Raw genomic sequence first — 21,641 nt, 5'->3', positions numbered from 1 at the left:
TCACATTTGAAGCCAGTGTGAATCAAGCCAAGCCCAGAACGAAACGCAACCCGCGTTACAGTGGCAGTGACCCGCGTCGTCTGTTTATGTCGCTGTTTCAGAAATCGTATTGGTTTACCGGCCGATCCGAGTTTGTCGACGCGGTGTAATTTAGCTTGCGAGTTCGTTATGAAGGCACAATGGAACTTGTTGAGCTTCACAATCATCCTGAATACATAAACGCCTGTTGCAACATCTTGAACAACGAATGGAAACGCAGTCACGCAGCTCGGTACGTAGATCTCAACCTACGGTTAAAAAAAAAAAAAGTATTTTCCACGACATGATCGGTCCTCATTTAAGTCAGTAAACTGATTGAGGGTTTCTCGCCGTGTCGGTACTGTGACAAAACACTGTATTTTTACGTTTTGTGAAAGTAAACGTTTTTTTTTTGTAATGTAACGATGTAATGAGCGACAGGAGTCTCATGGCATTGCATACCGTTCCACCGTTACCGCTACTTCCCAGCTACGCACACACATGCAAATTCGGCGGCTAGCAGTCGGCATCAGTGGGGCGGTAATACTATGCTAAAAGCTATGCTACTTAATTTCTATTAGATGCAGCGAGTTATGCCCGACAAAGCTGAATTCCAGGAACGTTTGCTGCGTATAATATGGTCACAAAAGCACTAGTTTATATTTTGCGCACATGATGCAATAGCCGATTATATATGTGCTCATATATTAACGTAGAAGCTTGTTTAAAATCGTCGCTTACTTATTTGGCAACATTTCTAATAAGCTCCGCTGCTGTTTGTCAAAGCCACATTAGTATAGCGTTCTTCAATATTAAAGAAATTGAGTCAGCAGCAACAAGCAAGTAAGCTTAATTGGAATGTTTATCGCCAAACCATACAGTTTCGTTTTGCAAGAATGGCTATATGTTCACCTAGCACCGAATTGTTCGAAAAATAGTTCATCAGGAGCTCTCGGGTAGTGTCGCCAAGCAAAGTTCAAATTCAGGCCTACTTAAACATTGAAAATAAGTCACATCTCTAGGAGGTTAAACTGTGAAGAAATCTAAGCGCCATAAAATGCTGTGATTGACTGTCCTTATGCAGGTACCACAGCCTCATCAAGTCCAGCAGCAATTTACCCGTCTCGCTGGCGTTGGTCAGATGCCAAGAGGGCTTGGATGGTCAAGTGGTTGGCCATGCCAAGCTCTGCCGTGTGCTGCACGATGATAAAGCGTGCTTTGTCGAGTCTGGTGAGTGATTTGTTGCTCAACGCTGATGATAGCAAATCGGGTGCCGCAGAATACATCTACAAGCCTCATGCTGCACCGAAATAGTACATGCGTGTAACTCACTGTCAACACTCATTATATAGCTCTATTCATTTATTCCCATTATTATTGCTTCTATCGAGTTTTACCGTTTCAAGTGTTAGGTTACATCTCAGAAGAAAAAAGCCTCTTGCTGCTAAAAAATGTCACATATATATGTTGCTCAAATTACACTGAACACTATTAAACATCACTTTGTTCAAATTATCACATCGTTCTAATTTTTTCATTGCAAGTGGCATGTGTCTTAGACATTTATTCTCCTAGAAGAAAAAAAAGTGCACGATCCACTGGCTAAAACATATTAACCCAAGCTGCAGCTTTAAAACGTTTTATGTTATAATCATGACAATCAGTAATAAAGAATCTTTCTCTTCAGTTATAGTTATCCCTGAGGAGAGAGGAAAAGGTTTTGGAAAGCTAGTCATGAAGCTGACTGAAGAGTATGCTCGCAAGTAAGTGTTTCAGCTTTCACATGTGCTGGTTACTGATTACCCGTCACGGTTACTAATTACCCGTCATGGCTATGGTGTTCTGCTGCTGGGCATAAGGTCAAGGAATCGATTCCTGGCCACAGCCACTGCATTTGAATGGAGATAAAATGCAAAACACTCACATTATTAAAGTGGAAGTAAAATAATTGAAGTTATCAAAATTGATCTGGAGTGCTTAATTCACTACAGCTTCTCTGATAGCCTCGGAGTTGCTTTGGGATATTAAACCCCACAAAACAATCAATCAGTCACTCAATCTGCGTACTGATTGTCTTGTACTTCTCTTTAAGGAAAGGCTTTACAAGGTGCTACTTGTCAACACACGACAAGGAACAGTTCTACGCGGCCATTGGATACACAATATGCGCTCCTGTTTGTGGGGTGAGACCTTTTAGACATCTAGCCTGTTACGTCTTGCAGTTGTTGTATGCCAATGCATTTGTTCTGTTGATTTTAAGAATACCAGTTTCACAAAACTAGTTGGTAGGTTAGTTGGTTACATCTGATGGTTAATGTATTCCTATAACAAAGGGGTGCTTCTTATTTACATGACCATGCTTGACCCATTCTTATCTGAAACACCAAGTCTATGTAAATTATGTAACTAGAAGTGCTGGCTCTATTAAGTCTCAAGTTAGTTTTGGCTTTTCTCTTTGCTTTTTTTGCATCAGACATCCCTTGTAAAGCATCAGTATTCTTACAGGCATCATATGACCAGAAAGAGTTGATGCAATTCCAGTGTTGTCGCAACCTGAGCATGTAAGGCCTTCTTCGTGAAATCTAGCTAATTAACAGCGATATCTAACTGTTGGTAAACAGTGCAACAAATTACGAGAAAAGGGTTACAGGGGATGACCACTGTTGTAACTATGACAGTGCTCATGACACAGGATGACTGCTATCAATACTGTGACAGTCGCACAGCTGCTACAGTTGTGCCATATGACATGACTGTGACAGGGTAGTGCTTGTGACACTGTCACCAACTGTGGCAGTGCTATGACCTAACTATGAGTGTGGCACTATATGGCGGTGCTCATTATCTGCAATATATTGATCTTAGTCGGTTACTTATTACACTGAAAAGCCACAATAAACGGACCACAACTTCCCCCACTCAGCTTCTCAGTTCTACCACGATAGGTTAATTGTAACCAACATATCTTCAGTCCATCGATCCTTTGTGGCCTAAACCTTGAGATTTATTGAACAGAAGCCTTCTTCAATTCTGCTATGTGCCTGTTTTGGTTAACAGTAGGATGGAGCTGTGTGCATTGAAAATTTGTGAGTAGTTTCATTGAAGTCTTCCAGTATGCTAAAAATAAATATAAACCTTTTCCTTTTCTTTTTCGCTTCTCAGATTTCAGGCACAATGGACCATATGGACAGGTTTCTCAGGCTCTTCGACAGCAAACCAAATGAATCGCTCACTGAAGACAAACTGTTCAATGAGGGGCATTCACAAAAAGTTGTCTGTTCAGTGCAGGAAAACCAGCCACCACCTCCTCCACCTCCCCCTTTTCCACTTTCATCGCCGCTGCAAATTACAGCAGCTAAGCAGGTGTGGATGACAAAACAACTCTGAAGTGCTTTAGTGGAGCAGTTGGAATTTGTTATATTAAAAGTTCTCTCAATCAATTTTGTTACAATAAATGATTAAATTAACACAAAAATCAAGTGTGGTGTCTTTTATAAAAAATAATGTACTAATAGATTTAAATAACACTTTGTTTGGCAAGAGTATCGGTTGCATGCTTGATGTTTGCGATCTTGGGGTTTACACAGATTCGTGGTTGGATTTTCAGCTTCACGTCTTCTATTGTCAGCCATGCCACGAGGCATTTCGGCTTAATATCATGACATAAAAATGCTTTGCTAGCCTAAATGTTAAAGAACGCTCTTTTAAACACCAATTAGACCGCAACTAGAATTTACATCTACGTCTGTGATGAATTCTATTAGCACCCACCAAAGTAACTCAATGGGAGTCGTCGAATGTCAGTTCCTTCACATTTATGTATACAAATATGTCTATTTATACAATAAGTCTATGCCAATGCTATGAAACACAAGCTCGTTAAGTATGCAATTTTTGCATGACAGAAGAATTGTGTATGATAGTTGAAGTTCTTATGACAAGTCACACGTAGGCTGATTGATTGCTCCGAGTGGCACGCATCGCTACAGTTTTGGGTTCCATCACGGTAAACCCGCAGCTGTTCCGACGTCTTTCAACTTATGCCTACCTTGCCCCATCACATGGCGGCAAGTGTACAATGCCAGTTCATCAGACATCAATACTTTCAATTGAGCATCTCTGTAAAGTTGGTAGCCAAAGTACTGTTAAACTTGTTTAATTTCTTACTTCAAATGATGCTCTGTGCGTTTACTCTAGTATGCTTACACTCCTTGTGCACACTAGTGCATTACTGCCAAGACCCTCCAGCTGTTGGTGGGTACTGATATAAGCAATAATACCTGCCAAGCTGAAAACTTTAAAATTTGCAAAAATTCCCGACACGATGGGGTGGGGGATAGCATGCATTACGTATTCCAAAGCTTGCCTTGAGTGCACATCCTTTCTTCGTGGGATACATATACACTATTTAACCATGTATAATGCCCAATGTAACGGGTGTTTCACTTAACTTGAACCAAACTCTAAACATAAAGTGGTACACCATAGAAGGATGAGACCCACCATGGTGGTGTAGTGGCTTTGACCTTGTGCTGCTAAGCATGAAGGTGCAGCGACAAATCCTGACTGCGGCTGCTACACGTCGGTGGGGATGAAATAGAAAAACACCCATGTACCATGCATTCAGTGCACATTAAAGAACCCTGGTGGTCAAAATTAATCCGTAATCCCCCACTACAGTGTGTCTCATAATCACAGTGGTTTTGGCATGTAAAAACCCAGAATTCTAATTGACCAGGGCGCACTTTCCGTAGTTGTCTTGAGTTACAATATTTATTAAAAGTGCAGTCAGCTATTTGATTACATTTAATGATTCAATATTTAAAATATTTCTTTTAGGAGATAAGTTTGAGCATAAAAGTTGTAGAGCATGCTTAAAAACACACAGTGAAGTTATTTCCGTGATGTTATTTCTAACATAGCTTTTTTTTTTTGGGCTCCGAAGAAAGCCTGTGAAATGTGAGAAAAAAAATGAAAATAAAGAAAACGACGCTGCGCGCTTACACATGTGTATTGTAGTGCCCTCAATTGTGTATTAAAGAACAGGGCCTGCATGCTCATCATAAAAATAAAAGGCCATCGAGAGCGTTTGCATCCATGTTCAACGCTGGCTTATCTTTATTTAGGGACAAGGCAGATTTAGATCCTCATAATGAAGGTGCTGACATACACTGGACTCAGTGCTAAATTGCTTTTTCATGTTTTGTGATCGATCCGTGGTCTTTGCTCCTTCACGACACGACTGCGACATTGCCATCCACACGTGCAAGAGTGTAACGACGTCAATGTTTTCATATCTCACAAGCTGTTTTCAGTGTCTGGAAAAGAGCTATGTAAAAGGTAACGTCATGGAAACAACTTCATAGGATCTTTTTAACCATTTGAAGCCCAAACGCGAGCTATACTTGTCCTGCCAATTTGTACAAATATTGCCAAGGACTAGTTCTACTTGACCACAGCATAGTTTCCACTGCTTTAATCACTGTGAATGATTCACACGTATCTGCGCATTCGAACCCCCTACTGCTGAATTTGAGTACCTGTGCATATTGCGTTTCAAATTGTTTTGGGGAATATTAAGGAAGTTTATGTACTTCAAGAAAAACTGGCTTTGTGAGAACAGTTTGCTACTCAATGTCTTCATTGAGTACAAATAATGGAGCATACATTAAATATTTTAAAACTTGCGTCCTAAAACGAATGCAGTCGACTCTTGTTAAAAGGGACCCCGATAATCTGACCAAAAACATCTGTGTTATCCGAAGTCCATAATATGTATTTTAAAAATTTCATTCCAATTAAATGACAATGTTGTGCTACAGTTTCATGCCACAAAATGCCGATCAAGGAATGGGAAACTTAACACAAAGTCCATGTTCGCTTTTTGATTTCCTGCACAGATGTTTCAACTCTGCATAATTCAAAAACTAGTTACAAAAGTAACATACTAATTAAGCTTTTTCTCTAATAACATTTAATAGGTATCTTGTACAAATGTACCCTCCATGGCGAGAAATAAAGGCTGACAGGTTCCAATTTTCATTGATGTGGTTCTGTGATAGGCCATTTACAGGGCTAACAATAAATTAGCTTTGGACGCCACACACAGACAAACTTAAAACACCAGAGACTGACAAGCAACACTTTTACAGCGAAGCTGTATATGGCTAGGGTTCCATGCATTTTTGTTCTTCGTGAACGAAAACTATCATCAACAAAGGCTCATACCACTGCAAGCATTCATGCTCCTGTAAGCAAGCAAAAAATGCAATGGCTGATAGCCCCGTAAGACAGAGGCTACAAGCACTTGGCAAAGTGAAGCTAAGGATGCTTAAATTCTTTTTAATCACGCATAGAACATACAGAACAGCCTGTCAAAAACTGTCATCATCAATGGCTCCTACCCCTGTAAGCAAGCAAAAAAACGCAATGAGTCATAGTCCCGTAAGGCACGTGGCTACTCACTTTGTGTGCATTAGCTACTATGACAATACTCCTGTTGTCGTTGGCATTTTCAATGTGGATGTGTCGGTACCGAAAAGAGAGCAGTTGACAGATTCTGTGTTGCAGACATATCCCTTGCGATGCCACACTGATCTGGCCTCACCGACCACCCAGCAGCATATGTACATAGATTTGACATTATCAAGGAATGCGATTGTAGTTGCGAGCTAAACAACGACCACCAATCAAGACAATAAATGAGTTTGTACCTTTGTTCAAAATTATGCGTCACCTCTGCGTCGTGTGCTAAACAGCTTTGCTGTTCAGCCACCTTCACAGAGTGGAATGGCTCATGATTGGTTATGTCACATTGAGTTTTTCAGTGATTCTGCTGATGTCAACTTGATTGACATGCTTCAAGAACTTGTCCGAATGAACTAGCTCGAAACACATACTACCCTATCCCGCTGTTATGTGGTGCCTCGTGCCTTCACAAGAGGGCGGTGCAGATGCCATTGTAATTTCCTTTTGCAAGCATACTTTGTGACCTTGAGCCGCCCAACCTTTCAGCAGCTTTAAACTTTCTGGTGAACAGTACAAAATACGTTTTTGTAAAAATTGATATCTGAAAAATGTTGAGCGAGCTCCAACTCAAACCTCAAAAACTATTCAGGTGAGTTTGCACATATATACATTTTAATTTGTGGCACCAGTGAAGTCTTGTGATAAAGGGAATCACAAGCGCCTGCCTTGGATAACATGCACAAGATCAAGCACGGTGAGAGGAGGTCATGAAGGAATCGGCAAAAATAAAATCGGGAGCTTTGTCTGTATACTGCACGCAATCTTAAAAAGATTGAACAGCTTTTTCTTATGCACTGGGGATACTGGAAGTGCTATGGATCAAATTCATGGCCCCGTGCTCTGCAGAGTGCCAATGGAAATATGAGAAGTGACCAAGCTGCTAGGCATTCATGGTGTAGTTTGGGCAGCGCTTGCCGAATTACGTGCAGTACACAAGACATGTTCCAATTTACAATACAGGAATACACAGTACAGAACAAAACCTTTTTTTTTTTACTGGCTTGACCTTGGCCTTCTGCCACTGCTGCACAGACAAGTACAGATCTTGCAGAGCACACTTTGCCAAAGTGCGCAGACGACAGTGGTTTTTCCATATTCAACAGGCAAGTTGCGCAAGTGCTGATGCTGAAATTTTTTGCCTAGTGATATGGACTACAGTAAGCAATCTTGGTGTAAAATATCAGCATCACTAGTCCAGCATTAAACAGAGAACGTTAGAAATAAAGCTGTCATAAATACATAAGGATAAGTATATATGCTCCTGCTGTGTGCATCATAGCAGCCACTTCTGTACACACTGCAAGTTTGTGCATCCAATCAGTGACATTACAATGTCGCCAGTTTTGCTTGGTACTAAAATCTGGAAAAAGAATACCACACTGCAAAGAAAAGCTTGTTACTTTTCTTTTATTGCACATTTGTAGATTCCACACACTCATGTAACAGGCACATGCATGCGTGGCACCTCAAAGAACAAGGTGCAATGAAAAATTTGACGATTCACTCTCCATCTTCATGTTTGCTGTGAATACTGGCCACTCGATTTTTTTTTCTTTGGCCGAGAACCGAAAACTACACACAAAGCAGGCATACTGTCATCACAACAAAAACAATGCCCAACTAGGATCTTGACTAAGAAAGTGGATTCCATCACATTACACTGACAGATGTGTGCACAAAAGTATCTTGAACTTGAGTCCAAAACATACAGGCTGAAGCTACACTAATAAATTCACTAGTGGTAACCAAGCCCCTGTCAGTTTTAAGTAGTTGCACAGATTTTTACCAAATTCTATTGCATTCGCTGAGAGGATGGATACTGAACTATAAACCAGAAAGACGGATGCCGTTGCTATGCTCACCACATTCCTAGCAAAATCTGAGCTTGAGCCAGCATTATGTACAGATGCATAGAGGTTCACCAATACAATGAGCAGTCTAATTCCTGTGGCAGTCCTGCTGCAATTTTCTCTAAACTAATCAGTGTGCCCTTCCTGAATACCCAAATATGTAGAAAGCTTTGTAAGCAAATTCTATCACACGCACTAACGGATGCGTGTACAAAAGGATATTGAATTTTAAAGCAACCAATGTGGGCTCACACTATGCTAATTGCTTCATGAGTGGAAACCGAGCATAAAGCATAAATATTTCAAGGAAAATTATTTTTAACGGCCGTCGTTATAGCAATACAAGCCACAGCGTGCACAAAGTAGTAGCACAGATTTTCATCAAAACAATTTGCTGAGCGATTTTGTGCCAGTCTTGCAGAAATTTTCTTGGAACATTGTGGCACACTTTACTCTTCTTGAATGTGAGTACTACAGCCTTTCAGAGACAAGCACTTGTCCAACAGATAATCACGAGAGAGCTGCCAGAGTTTCGCACCAACTCAGTCACTTTTGACCAATGCCCTTGTTTAAGACAAAGTCAATACTTTTGATAAAAGAGTTCACATTCTTCAACGGGTGACCCCCCCTCCCGCCTTCTCACTCAACACAGGCATCAGGCAACCTCAGCGCGCCGGCTGTCTTCATGCTGCGCTCTTCGGCTCTCTTCGTGGCTCGTTGGAGTCTTTTTTTTTTCTGCCGCTACCGTTTCAAGGTTGAGCAGGTGTTGCTCGATGTCCATCAGGTGCTGGTCACGAACGTGCGGTGCGATGTTGCGCATGCACTCGATGAGAGAGAGGAGGTACTCGCGGTTGGAGCCGCTTGGCCCCTCGGCATCGTGGATCTGCCGGGCAATGTCCAGCGCATTGGCAGGTCCCAGGTAGAAGGGGTTCTCCTTCTGCGCTACGTAAATGGTGAGCGAGAAGGGCTTCTCCTCGGATTTGCCGGGGTGGAACAACACCTGCACCTAAATTGTTTCCACATGGAGTTAGCCAACGCCCGAGAGATTCACTTGCAATACTACGGCTCTAAATGACTATGCTTGTGTACGAAACCATTCTGTCGAGTCTGGCACTGAACATGCAGATAATAGGTAGTAGTAGAAGAAGGTGTACACTAATTCAATATAAAACGTAGTGATGCTTTGGCAAATGTACAGGCGCCTTAATCACAAAACTAAATGCATAGCAAGAGCCTGTTATGACCTTCCCTCGCTAGGAAATCTTTTGCTAGATCCTTGACTGCAGGTGACATGTGACCAAACTTTTCACTACAGGCTACCCTGTTCAAGCCAGGGGTGCTCTGAAACTTTGAATGATTTTGGTGCAATTTGCTGTAAGCATCCAGGGAAAAGGTTTGACATCCTAAAGTTACACCTGGGCTGTGACAAACATTGTATCGGAGAGGTCCAAATTGATGTACGGTTATCAGGGGTTTTAAATCTAATTGCACGGGAGAAAACATGGACTGCTTCTCAGATGCCTTAGCAGCACTTTGGTTTGTGACAGGCAAAAGTGTGGTGTATTGCGTTGGAAGAAATTGACCAAAGACGTGCTTATGTTGCGGAGGCATGAGTACTTTTCTTCTATAGTAAATATAAGAAGACAAAGGTGCAAACAGTGGGCTTGTTGTATCTGCCAAGTGAAGACAGCACAAGCTAAAAGTCATTACATGCTTTTACTCAGTTATTCCGGCAAATGTAGTTATTGTTTCATATGAATAAACCAGGTAACATTACAATATAGCGATAAGAGAAAACCATGCTCTCTGATATTATTGCAGTCGTTGCAAGAAAATTAACTGCAAATTCAATGCACTGAGATTAGGCACTGCTATTCATGTACCTGTGTATTCTACGCAAGCTCATGTATGGTCAGCCGTACTGATACGTTGAAAACAAGATCCATAGTTCTTTGCAGCTGTGTTCAGTAACTTCTTAATGATTCTGCTATGGAAAGATATTTATCAAATTGTTGCTTTTAACCGTTTAGGGGAAGAGCTCGAACTTTATAACTTTCCTTTATGATGTGAAAACATTATCTGCCCCATTACGTGAAAATGTGGCAGCGTAGTGGCGTGACCGAAAGATGGTACGAAATATGGCCAAGGGCACAAAGAGTAAAAACACATAAATAATTCTCGGACTGACTGAATTTGGCAAATTTTGGACTGGGTGGGAATGGAAGCAGGGCCTTCGGGGGGTGTGAGACGAGCATGCTCCCCTGATGCTACCACATTTCTCGATGACTAAATGTGTGCCTAGTACTTGCGTCATTGCATACATGACGGCGCAGCCAAATAAAAAGCATTAATGTCTGGTTGAACGGCGCTGAGCAGTCTTCCGAGTTATGAACTCCTTACAGGCAAGCGAGCATATTAAGACACTGGGTGCGTTTTGTTTTGGCCTTACTGTGTCGCAGTTAGAACGCAGGTGAGACCTTGCACGAACAAGGAACACGCGAAAAAAAAGAAAATGTTTCACTAACCGGACTATATAATGCTTTCGCATTCCCACACGTAAGCGGTCTTAAGCGTCTCTGTTGAATTTTTTTTGGCCTTCAACGATTACTTTAAATATGTACGTGGGGGCAACGAATACCTTTATAACGAAGTGCTTCGGGTCTCCGAAATCACTCGCTATACAGGCCATTTCGTTGTAGAGGAGAGTGTGACACAGATAAATGCTGCAACCAGTCTCCAAGCCACTGCCTAGGTAATCACTTAAGTGATTTAGGTATAGCAAATAAATTTTTATACGAACTTTTTGAGTGCAAAACAAACAGGGAGAAAAAAAAGAGCAACACAAGGATGAGCGCTTTCTAACTGGCTTTATTTTCGATGAACCACCTGCTTAAATACCCACAGATCTGCGTGATCCAGTCAACAGAACATGCCAATAGCGCATATAGCAACACTTGTGATAAAATGCCTGAGATCAGCGCTACCCAGTCAACATCGGAGGGCACATTTACTTACACCTTCAAAGGTACACACATCCTGTAAAGGTACGAGGGTTCTGAACAAGTTTACACGATTGAAATACTGCACCGGGCATCGCAACCTCATGAAACCACAATACCAACTTCATTAACGAAAGCTAAAAATAAATAAAAAGGTCTGCTAGCAAAAGTACTAGAGAAACTATCAAAGCATAGTAGCAGATGAGGGTGGAGGGCGTAGCACTGATCCGAGGCATTTTATCACAAGTGTTGTTATATGCGCTACTGGCGTGTTTTGTTGACTGGATCGCACAGATCTGTAGGTATTTAGGCAGGTGGTTCTTCGAAAATAAAACCAGTTGTTAGAAAGCGCTCGTCCTTGTGTTGCTCCTTTTCTTTGTCCCTGTTTGTTTCGCGCTCAAAAAGTTTGTTTAAAAATGAATCTGTTCCAACCAGGCTGACTCGCAGTTATGCTTTAGCAAATATATAAATATCCATGCATGCATGCATGCATGCATGCATGCATGTATGTATGTATGTATGTATGTATGTATGTATGTATGTATGTATGTATGTATGTATGTATGTATGTATGTATGCATGCATGCATGCATGTATGCATGTATGAATGTAAGTAGCTTACCCTGTCGTAGCCGTCTTTCTCGCGGAAGTCGAGGCGGCCGATGACTTCATCCCTTTCAGCCTCGGGTATTTCGTAAGCGACGCCCCAAACGCAATCCTGTAAACAAGGTCGAAAAGAGGAGACGCGGAATTTATAACTCGCGCGGTCTCGCAAACACACTAACGGGAGGTAACCTCCCAAGAATAGGCGTGAAAAAAAAAAGAAAAAGCGCGAACGTTGCTTACGTTTGGGTCCGTCGACGGTACCAAGGTCACCACACGTCCCGGCTGCAATCGGACGCACGATAATTGAAATGACCAGAAGTTAATTAAACAGCGACGTCACAAAGTGCAAAATAAGGCGCACGTACCACGCTCCAAAGTCATGCATGCCAAAGCGAAACCATGCAGACTGCTTTCAAGCGTGAGCTATGTTACGCAACGCTGCGTCGAACTGTCAGTTGAAACCAAAATTTCAAGCTTTACGTTTAGTCGGCGGAGGCGCATTAGAGCTCACGGGAAACCGTAACTAAGCTTACTTTGCCGGGGACTCCACGGTGGTCTTCGCTGGCCTGCCAAAACCGACGCACGTATCCCTTGACATAACCGACAAGCTTGCGGTTGTATGGGAAATCCGCTTTCCACATAAGCGAGCCGTACCCGAAGACCCACATACTTTACCGGTTTCGAAACTATTTAAACTATCTGGCTACCGTTTAACTAGCTCCCTCGACGACAATCATCGGCGGTTTCCGCCACCTGCGAAGGTCACGAAAACAGCTGTGCACTCGCGAAAACCACCGGAAAAGCAGCAAAAGACGTCGGTCGCTGGAGCGCATCACGCGCCCGATGACGACACAAGGCACGTGCCATACGCAGGCCAATGGCGATCCACGCAGCAAGTATATATAGATCATAGAGCAACGATGTAACATGCCTCGAAGGCACCTGCATAAACGGCAGCACAGGGCAGCACAATACACCTTCCTCTGTTACTATACTTTGATATTCTCTCTAGCACTTTCGCTAACAGGCACTTATTATTTTCGTTATTTTCGTAGCTTTTGTTAATGGAGTTTCTATGGTGGTACCATGAGGTTGCGATGCCCGGTGTGGTTTTTTAATCGTGTGAACTTGTTCAGAGCTTTCGGACCTTTTCAGGATGCGTGTACCCTTGAAGTTGTAAGTGAATGTGCCCTCCGATGTTCATGTCTGCTTAAGTATCAAACGTTTTGCCCGTCTGTGCAACCACTTTCGTTTGTCGACCGGGCTCACGATCGCGACCTTGGGCCTCCTTACCGGTGAAGGCTAGTTCAGCGTTGGAAGTCACCAAACTTTCTCAACGACCAGCACCGAACTGGTGTCGGTAATAAATTATTGCACGTGCAGTTACCGGCTTGCTCTCTGATCACTACTCCATTCTTACCAGCAGCACCGCTGTTTGTTTCAACTGCAGCTGTATCCGCCAGTAATCATCGCTTGCCAGAGGGTTCAGAATTGTGTCAAGTGGGAGGCTCAAAACGTTTGCGGAGGCTGCAACTGTGGAGGGGGAGACCACATGTTTCTGAAGCCCCTGTCGTTGCTGTATTAAATAAAAAAAGAAAATGCACGCAGCTTCGCTTTAGATATCCTCATGCCTTTTGAATGCTAGGTCGCGTAACAAGCGGCTGGCTGGAGTACTGCTGTAAGAAGCGCGACATACGGAACGATATTTTTAGCTCCTAACGTATTATGCACATTTTGACTGACGTGTAGAAAAGATTAGTAGCATTGATGTGACTGTGATTGGCACAAACTTCTCTTACGACACACAAGGTTGACTAGCAGACCTGTGACAATAATCACTGTTTGGGAGCATCGCTATACTAGCTGTTGGGTGACTAAATACCAGGCCGTTATGCGGGCCAATTTGACCATGATCTAGCATGTGAAAGACATGAGAGGATCGAGTGCTTGGTTTACTTGCTTATTGCTGAAACTGCTATTTGAATGTTCATATTTGGATATGATTCGAAGTGCTGCTTAATTCAAACGAGTCTCAAATGTTTTATGCCCAGCCGGTTTGCAGCACTTTTGGTTAATCTAAACTTACAGCTCCCATACTGGCAAACACCACAAAAACATGGAAGCGGCTTAGAAGCATCGATGTGCTCTGGATTATAAATACATATTGAAATACATAGTACATGTAGAAAACCGAGTCTAAATGTCGCATCGTGACAATTTACGCAAACTGGCTTTGTGTTCGCGTGTACACCTGTGTGCAAAATTATACGGACCACAGGCTCGCCAGAAAAACTGAATTCTTTCTTAACTCGGGTACACAAACCAAAATTGACAAGTGCAGTGGAAACCTTGCAATCCCATGTTTGTACTGCAGTTCTCAATTTATAGGTACACATATATAGGTAGCGAAGAAAATTGTTTTTATCGTGCAATCCCTGGTATGTATACTTCTGCTCATGGGTGTACTACATAAACATGGCTTGAGTGTGAGGCCATATAGTGTTTTGTGTGTGTGCGTTTTTCTGCTTACTATGTTATGTGCTGCTTGTGCTTCTTTTCGAGGTGTGCTATTCCTTTTCCTTGTTGCCTTGCATTTAATGTGATTTCCTGGGAAAAAGTCAGTTGATAGAATCACTTTAATCTGTTCCGATTTCCTTAGTTCAAGTTCATTTATTTACCACATACATGGAGTTTGGTCCACAAGCATATTATCCATAAAGCGCTCCACAGCTGCAGATGTGTGCGCATTTGTGAATCGTGTACATCTGTGCATTGTGTGTATGCTAAGTCACAACCTTTCTTGTGAACCACATATAGTCCACCTTACTGATGACTCAAGCTTCTGATCATCACCAGAAACAGCAGGAATCCTGTTTTAAGGTCATTGCAAGACAATGACACCTCCCAGAAAGCCCAGTTGGCCTTTTCCTGTATCACCTGAGCCAATGTTATGCCTTAGAATTTCTTTGTGTCGTCACGTGATCTTTGCCTCTGCGGTTCTCAGCTGCATTTTTCTTTCCCTTGGCGCTCATTTTGTCACTCGGATAGACCATTGTCATACCTACCAACAAACACGATTTCATCTGGAATGCCCACTTTTCAGTGCTTGATTACAATTGTCATAACGCCACCAGTAATTTAAAATCTTTGTTTGTGTCCACATTGGCGAAACATTGATTTCAAGAGAATACAGAACAGTTTCCGACTGTTTTTTTTTTTAGAGCCCGATTTTTTTGGGGGGACAGGCATAATTATTCTGATGTACCTCCAGCACCATCACTCTGTTGACAGAGCCAATGTACAGTCTTAAGCAGAAGTTTTGAGACCACAGAATGAGTAAAAAATATAAATTCCATTTACCGTAGCTATGCAATGTGGAATTCCATCACTACATTGCATTGGTCTAACACACGCATGTAGGCTGTGCCACTTGATTTCAGCTGGCATACGCAGGCTATGAATATAAAATATTTTGCAGTCCCATTAGTCTTCAAACGTTTGCTTATGACTGTGCAGTTGGGAGCAAAAGTTTGGAGACCAATGGTGCCACAAAATTTTTTTCTTTTCTTCGCAGCCTGGGTGTGCTGGCTAAAATCAAGTGACACCACAGTCTATGCACGCCCGTTTCCCCAGTGCGATGCACTGAGAGACTTCCACATTTCAAGGCTCTGTTCGAAGAAATCTGACACTTTTTTTGCTGATGTCGTGGTCTCCATAGTCATGTACAACTTTAGAAAAAACGGGAGGCCACGCAGCGGAAATTTCGGCTAACATTTTGGCAAGATTTTGGGAATAAATTTCATCACTATTTCTTCCTGTCTGGCACAGGTCATTCTAGCTGCAGCTGTAAAGCCGAGTGCCTGTCCTTACAGCGTCGCCACAGTACGACGCCTGTGGATTTTTGATAAACATTCAACATTCAATGAAGAGTATGCAACAAAACTATCATGAATGTTGTTCAAATGTTTGTATTTACAGCCTTTGGCTGCAGTATTTTTCAAATGTTATAAGGACACTGAAGAGATAAACAAATTGAGCTATATTAGTGAATTACCCGTCTGGTACAGTACCAAAAAAGACACTCTTATTGTGATACCATGCTTGGTAAGTCAGAAAAACCTCAATTTTACCACTCTTGAAGTTATTACACCGGCTTGCTGTGATATAGTAGATTTTGACTGCTTCTGCTAGAGCCTGGTTAATTTTTTGACAGTAAGTACGAGCTGCATTGTATTATAAAAGAGAAGAATTCTGAACTTAGCATGTTTCCGGAACTTTTACCATGCCACAATGTCCTACAACATGAGAAGGTACATCGGAATGTGTGATGTCGTATTGATAAACTGACGCTGTGGTTCTTGCAGGCAATAAAAAAAGAATAAAACTATGACCTTTATTTGCTTTTCTAATAATTGACCCATTACCGCAGTAGTAATGAAAATAAAGTCTTGAAAGAATGTTTTATCAGTCTGAACAGAGCTGTTGTTTTACTTTTGTATCTGCTATAAAGGGGCCCGAAACACTTTTGAATGCAAGAAAACATTCTCGATCTGTTGTAGAGGCTCCTGTGAACCATGTGAGCTTAATGCTTAATATTTCTGCACTGCATGCAGCAAAGAATTTACAATTTCGCGTCAAGAACGACAAAAAGTCGCTTCCTCTCAGTTCCACAATGTTGGAATGCAGCGTCATCGCAAGCAGCTGGACCCAGCTACGCTACCGGTTGATCCCGTGATCAAGAGAACATTCTAAGTAATACATTAACTGCTAATTTTGAGTTAAATAAACATATATATGTACGAGATCTCAAAAAGACGGAAAAATAATTTCATCTTAGCACAGCCAGTCTGCACACGACAAATGCGTACAGCTGCATCTGCTGCGCGTGGCCCCTGAGGTAGTGGTGGCATGCTGCATAGTGTAGTCTACTGCAGCCACCATGGAGTCCTGCGATGAGTCCTTTCACTGCCGAGACACTCAACCTTTGGCCGGGGCTTGCCCTTTTGGCTTCTCCCTTCTGTAGCTTCCAGCACGCCAGTGGGCATGAAACGACATTAAAACATTAATACTTGAAAAATTTGAAAAAATTTTTTGGCAATAGATTTAAAAACGACGTCCTTTAATATTGAGGCCGTTTTATGATTAGTTAGAAAAGTGTTTCAGGGCCCCTTTTTGGTTGGCAGCTCTGCACCAGTTACCCACAGAAATTTCTTGCAGTTCAAATGGAAATGCCCAAGGGTTTCGAATTAATGCGAAGCCTGCCGTATTCCTCCATTCTGCGTACAGGGCGGTGTCCGGTCGATATCCTTTGGCCAGCAGTACACCCGTGAGCAGCAGGACCAGATCCTGAGGGTCCTGAACAACTCGTCAGAAAAGGAGCTGCGCAAGCTGTCCATCAGCCCGCTGAACATCATGCGCATCCTGCACCACCGCGAGGAGAACAGTGGCTTTGCCAGCATGGAGCACGTGGGCGCCATCGACGGCATGCAGACGCGCGGCCTGGCCAGGATCTGCGAGACCATCCTGTACGGAAAGAAGCCGCAGGAGAAGAGGCTGCCCGACAGGGGGAATAGCATCATCCCTGAACTAACAATGGAGAGGATTGAGGTGAGCGGCTACTCGTCGTGGTGGTAACATTGCACGCTTTTAAGGCTTGTAAGCTAGATTCTATTCCTGCCAGTAGGAAATAATTTAATCGTTCTGTATATATTGTTACCTGGTTTGAGGCAAAACAACTGCAACCAACCGAAGAAAACTGAACTTCGGTCATACGAAGCCAATAGACAATGAAGCAAGTGTCTCAACTCCAGTAACCTACGAAAATGTATGGGAAAATGATGCTGCAGTATCTCAATTTTAGGTAAGAGCATTAATACGGGCATTAACATGTAATACGAGAGTTGTGGGTTCGATGCCCTTTGTTGCTTTTTTTTTGTTGACTTTTATTTCTTTTTAGCGTGGTTTAAACTAATCGGTTAAAGCAAGTAATTTCCCATATGCTTTCCTTGACTTCATTTGTCTATTTGCCTCGTATGGACTAACAAAAACTGGGCCCCTTGTTACCCCTCCTCTTTCACCTCTGGTCATGCAGTTCACCATTCTTTTTTTCCTGCATTCTTTCAGAGCGTCAGTGACATAGTGGCCATAGATGTGAGTCCTCCGTTCATGACGTGGGCCCACGTGACGTGTGACCACTTTGTGCTCGCCCTCGAACGAGTGCAGTTCCTCGAAGACAAGGTGCAGCCTCACCTGTATAACTACTACGATGCAGTGAGTATTGTCATACGTTGTTATACCAGGCGATTTTAAATATGCAAACATGCTCATTGAGGATCTCCTGAGCGACTGGCATAATTATGTCATGTTAGCTGGGTTACTCGACGAGGCGGACAATACTTGCGTGACAAGTACACCTAAACTGCAATTTAACGAAGTTGACGGGACCTGTGAATTATATTGTTATATCGAAAACGCTTAGAACACTCGTGCAAATAAACATCATTTATTAACCCTGTAATGCCCAAACAGAGTTCCATATCTGTAGCACGGCCGCTGGCCTGGCTATAACATCAAAAGAAAATTAGAACAGCTTGTTCACCTTTAGCTCTGGCCATGTGGAGTACATTTTTCTACAAAAGAAGCAGTGAAATGTTGAGTTAGGACTCGATTAGTATAGCAGTTATTAGTCAGTGGTTTGCTATACTATTTATGAGAACTTGCTTTAGCATACGAAGAATGTCATATAGGCTATGTGTTAGTTTTACTGTGCATAAAACAAAATATTGAGGCATCTAGCATAGAATGTGGCAAAACTTAACAAGTCAATGGCATTCATCTCCTGAACTGAAACCTGGCATATAGGCATATTATCACAATGATTTCCCGATAATAATAATAAAAAGAAAACAAAAGGAAAACTTCATAAAAATTTGAGAGATGTTGAGCTCACTTCTTCGTTTGAAGGTTTTCACTGCGTCATGCTCATGAAAGTGTGTTGCGGAATCAGTTCTTTACATCAAGAAGTTTGTAAGATATGGTTTTCTTAAATCAAGGTTTGACTGTATTGGTGTGATGTGAGCTAATTAAGTTACACTAATTAACATTGTAATAATTCACCTTTTAGACTCGTGTCTCCATTGTGAAATTTGCAGGAACTTAATTTGCACGAATGCTGCTAAGCAAGCTTTGCCTGTTCGATGTAGAGTGTAATTTGTTGCTCTCCGGTTCATATAATCAGGTTTGACTGGGTGTTGATTTCCTGCTTGACTGTGTGCTCCTGCATGTTTTAAAGTCGTCTGCCCGCTTCAGGTGCAGCAGGTGCTGAGGCAGCTGCCGCCTGCGAGCCTGTACGTGGTCGAGCAGAAGGCGCAGCGGCACAAGGGCGAACTCGCCCAGAGCCAAAGCCAACTGACCGTGCAGGCCATGCTGGTGGCGCTGCTGAGCCATGGCAAGCAGCTGCAGCCACAGGTCGGTTTCATGCGGAAAGACATAAATTGCGCACCAAGGTGTGGCGACACAAGGGGAGAGGCAAGATACAAATACGCCACCCCTCTTCTGTTGCATCTCCTCACAGTGCTTAAAGGGGCCTTGAAACACTTTCATAACTAATCACGTAATGGCCTCACTATTGAACTACATCGTCTCATTAATCTCGTATTGCAAAATTTTTTCTAATCCGTCAAGTATAAGTAGAGTTATTGTGCCGATACGTGGCCTTCCCTCACTTTCCATCACCGCTAGACCACTGGAAGCTACACAGGCATGAAGTCAAGGGGGCAATGCTCCGCCCAAAAGTTGAGTGTTGGGGCATTGCAGCACCTTGTGGCGGCTGAGGTAGACTGCGCTGCAGAGCATCCTGCTGCTATCTCGGAGGCCTCACCCATTAGACGTAGCCTCGTGCAATTGTGGTGCATAGACTGGCAGCGTCAAGATGAAACAATTTTCATGCATTTTTGAGGTTGCCGACATATTTATGTTTTATTTGTTTACCTCAAAATTAGCAGTTATGTATTGCTGAAAATGTTCTTGCAATCATGAAATCAGCCAACAGCTATTTCTGGGTCCACCTGTTTGCGATAATGCTGCATGACATTGCAGAAGAAATGGCAAGCAATTTTTATGCGATTTTCGAAAAGGGATTGTAAATTCCTTGGTGCATGCAATGGAGTAATATCTGGCTCACATGTTCACAGGCGCCTCTTTTACAGATTGGCAATGTTTTCTTAGTTCGAAAAGTGTTTCAGGGTCCCTTTAATGGCTGTACTGACACTCTCGTCTGTTTAGTCTTCCTACAATGTTTAACCCTTTCCATACCCCAGGAAATAAGAAAAATGGTACCAAGTTTCCCAGAGGTGTGGTGTACAGGCAAGCATTCGCTCAGTCAAAAATAGAGGGAAAGACTACACACAGGCCATCTAGTGTTAGAAACTGCAACTATTGAAGAAGATGTATGCACCATCTGTCCACACTGCAAGGCACTTTTCCTCATGATGACTATGTACTCATCAGTGGTACAGAAACGGTTAAAGGGAGTACTATTACTGACATGCCACTATTTTGAATTAAATGCACCATTACCGCACATACCCACTTTAGAAGCACTGACCCACACAATTTTTATGAAGCCCTTGGTTATGAGTGATGTACATGGCATCGGGTGGCGTTACCGTAGCATTAATGCCTTTGCCTTTCCGAGATCTCAAAACATCAGCCCCAGCATGATGTTCATGTATATAATGCATTTAGTATCATCACCGTTACGAACAGGAACATGTAAGCACGTCAAAAAAGCCACATTTGCCACACGTCGTGCGACACTGCTGCAATATGCAAAAGCAAAAAGAGTATGTTGCAGTTCCTTTTACTGTCCAACTGCTGCATGTTTCCTTCTTTCGTTGATACTGCTTGCGAGCTCAGAATACAAGAATCTGGTAAGGCGATCATGCTACCTGCCATACTGTTTACTTTGATTGCTAAGCCTCAATAGATGATGTGCATTCATATCAAATTCATATGAAAAAGTTCTTGTTCACGGGAGTGCCAAAGGAAAGATAAAAAGTAAAAACGTTCATGATACGGATGCAGGCAGAAGGAGGAACAGTGTCCTTCGCTTCCTTTGCTTTGGCATCTCGCCACACAACATGTGAGCGGTGAGTCGGTTTGCCAAGCGCTCATGTGTTTCTTTTCATAAAGACGACGATAATGCAGGACAGAATAACAAGCAAAAATATATTCTTATGCTTTCCATATTGGGTTTCATCGCAGGTGATTTCCATAAAGTCGTCCGCTATCACAAACCTCTTCGACCTGAACGTCGGCAACGAGCGAGTGTCTGGCCAGGGCATGCTCAAGAAACTGGTGGATGCCGGCGTGATCAGCTTCCAAGGAAACTTGAGGAGCGCCTACTTTAAAGAAACATCCGTCAACAGAGAATACTTTTGTGGAGTCCTTCTACTGGCCAGGGCGTTCTACATGCTCGCCAAGACTTGAAACTACGTTGATGTTACAGATGTGGGAGGACACTGCCTATCCCCATGTACATAACTCTAGGAGCTGTACAGTGCGAGGATTATTGTGCTTACCGAGCACATGTAGGGATGTATTGTTACAATAAATGTCGTTTAAAGGAGTACTGACACAC

General features: G+C 42.6%; 3 protein-coding genes across 3 annotated transcripts; 2 read left to right on the top strand and 1 right to left on the bottom strand.

Moving 5' to 3' along the window:
• Nucleotides 1–32: 32 nt before the first annotated feature.
• Nucleotides 33–3,493, top strand: Naa80 (N-alpha-acetyltransferase 80). Its single transcript, XM_065451501.2, has 5 exons — nt 33–271; nt 1,103–1,248; nt 1,706–1,781; nt 2,111–2,201; nt 3,181–3,493. Exons 1-5 carry the CDS (start codon nt 180–182, stop codon nt 3,403–3,405), a joined length of 630 nt encoding a protein of 209 aa, XP_065307573.1. The 5' UTR covers nt 33–179; the 3' UTR covers nt 3,406–3,493.
• A 4,443-nt stretch (nt 3,494–7,936) lies between these two features.
• On the bottom strand, nt 7,937–12,858 carry LOC135917862 (putative glutathione-specific gamma-glutamylcyclotransferase 2). The gene is made up of 4 exons (XM_065451464.2): nt 12,535–12,858; nt 12,242–12,283; nt 12,018–12,113; nt 7,937–9,402 (listed from the first exon to the last, which is right to left on the bottom strand). Exons 1-4 carry the CDS (start codon nt 12,667–12,669, stop codon nt 9,052–9,054), a joined length of 624 nt encoding a protein of 207 aa, XP_065307536.1. The 5' UTR covers nt 12,670–12,858; the 3' UTR covers nt 7,937–9,051.
• Nucleotides 12,859–13,044: 186 nt separating this feature from the next.
• LOC135917900 (transcription elongation factor, mitochondrial-like) lies at nt 13,045–21,626 on the top strand. Its single transcript, XM_065451518.1, has 5 exons — nt 13,045–13,177; nt 17,288–17,608; nt 18,125–18,271; nt 19,310–19,468; nt 21,266–21,626. The coding sequence occupies exons 1-5, from the start codon at nt 13,088–13,090 to the stop codon at nt 21,488–21,490; spliced, it is 942 nt and encodes a 313-aa protein (XP_065307590.1). The 5' UTR covers nt 13,045–13,087; the 3' UTR covers nt 21,491–21,626.
• The last annotated feature ends 15 nt before the right edge of the window (nt 21,627–21,641 follow it).

The sequence above is a fragment of the Dermacentor albipictus genome, chromosome 10 (assembly GCF_038994185.2).
Source record: "Dermacentor albipictus isolate Rhodes 1998 colony chromosome 10, USDA_Dalb.pri_finalv2, whole genome shotgun sequence".
Lineage (NCBI taxonomy): Eukaryota > Metazoa > Arthropoda > Arachnida > Ixodida > Ixodidae > Dermacentor > Dermacentor albipictus.
The sequence above is the reverse complement of the archived record's forward strand: the minus strand, read 5'-3'. Positions and strand labels throughout refer to the sequence as shown.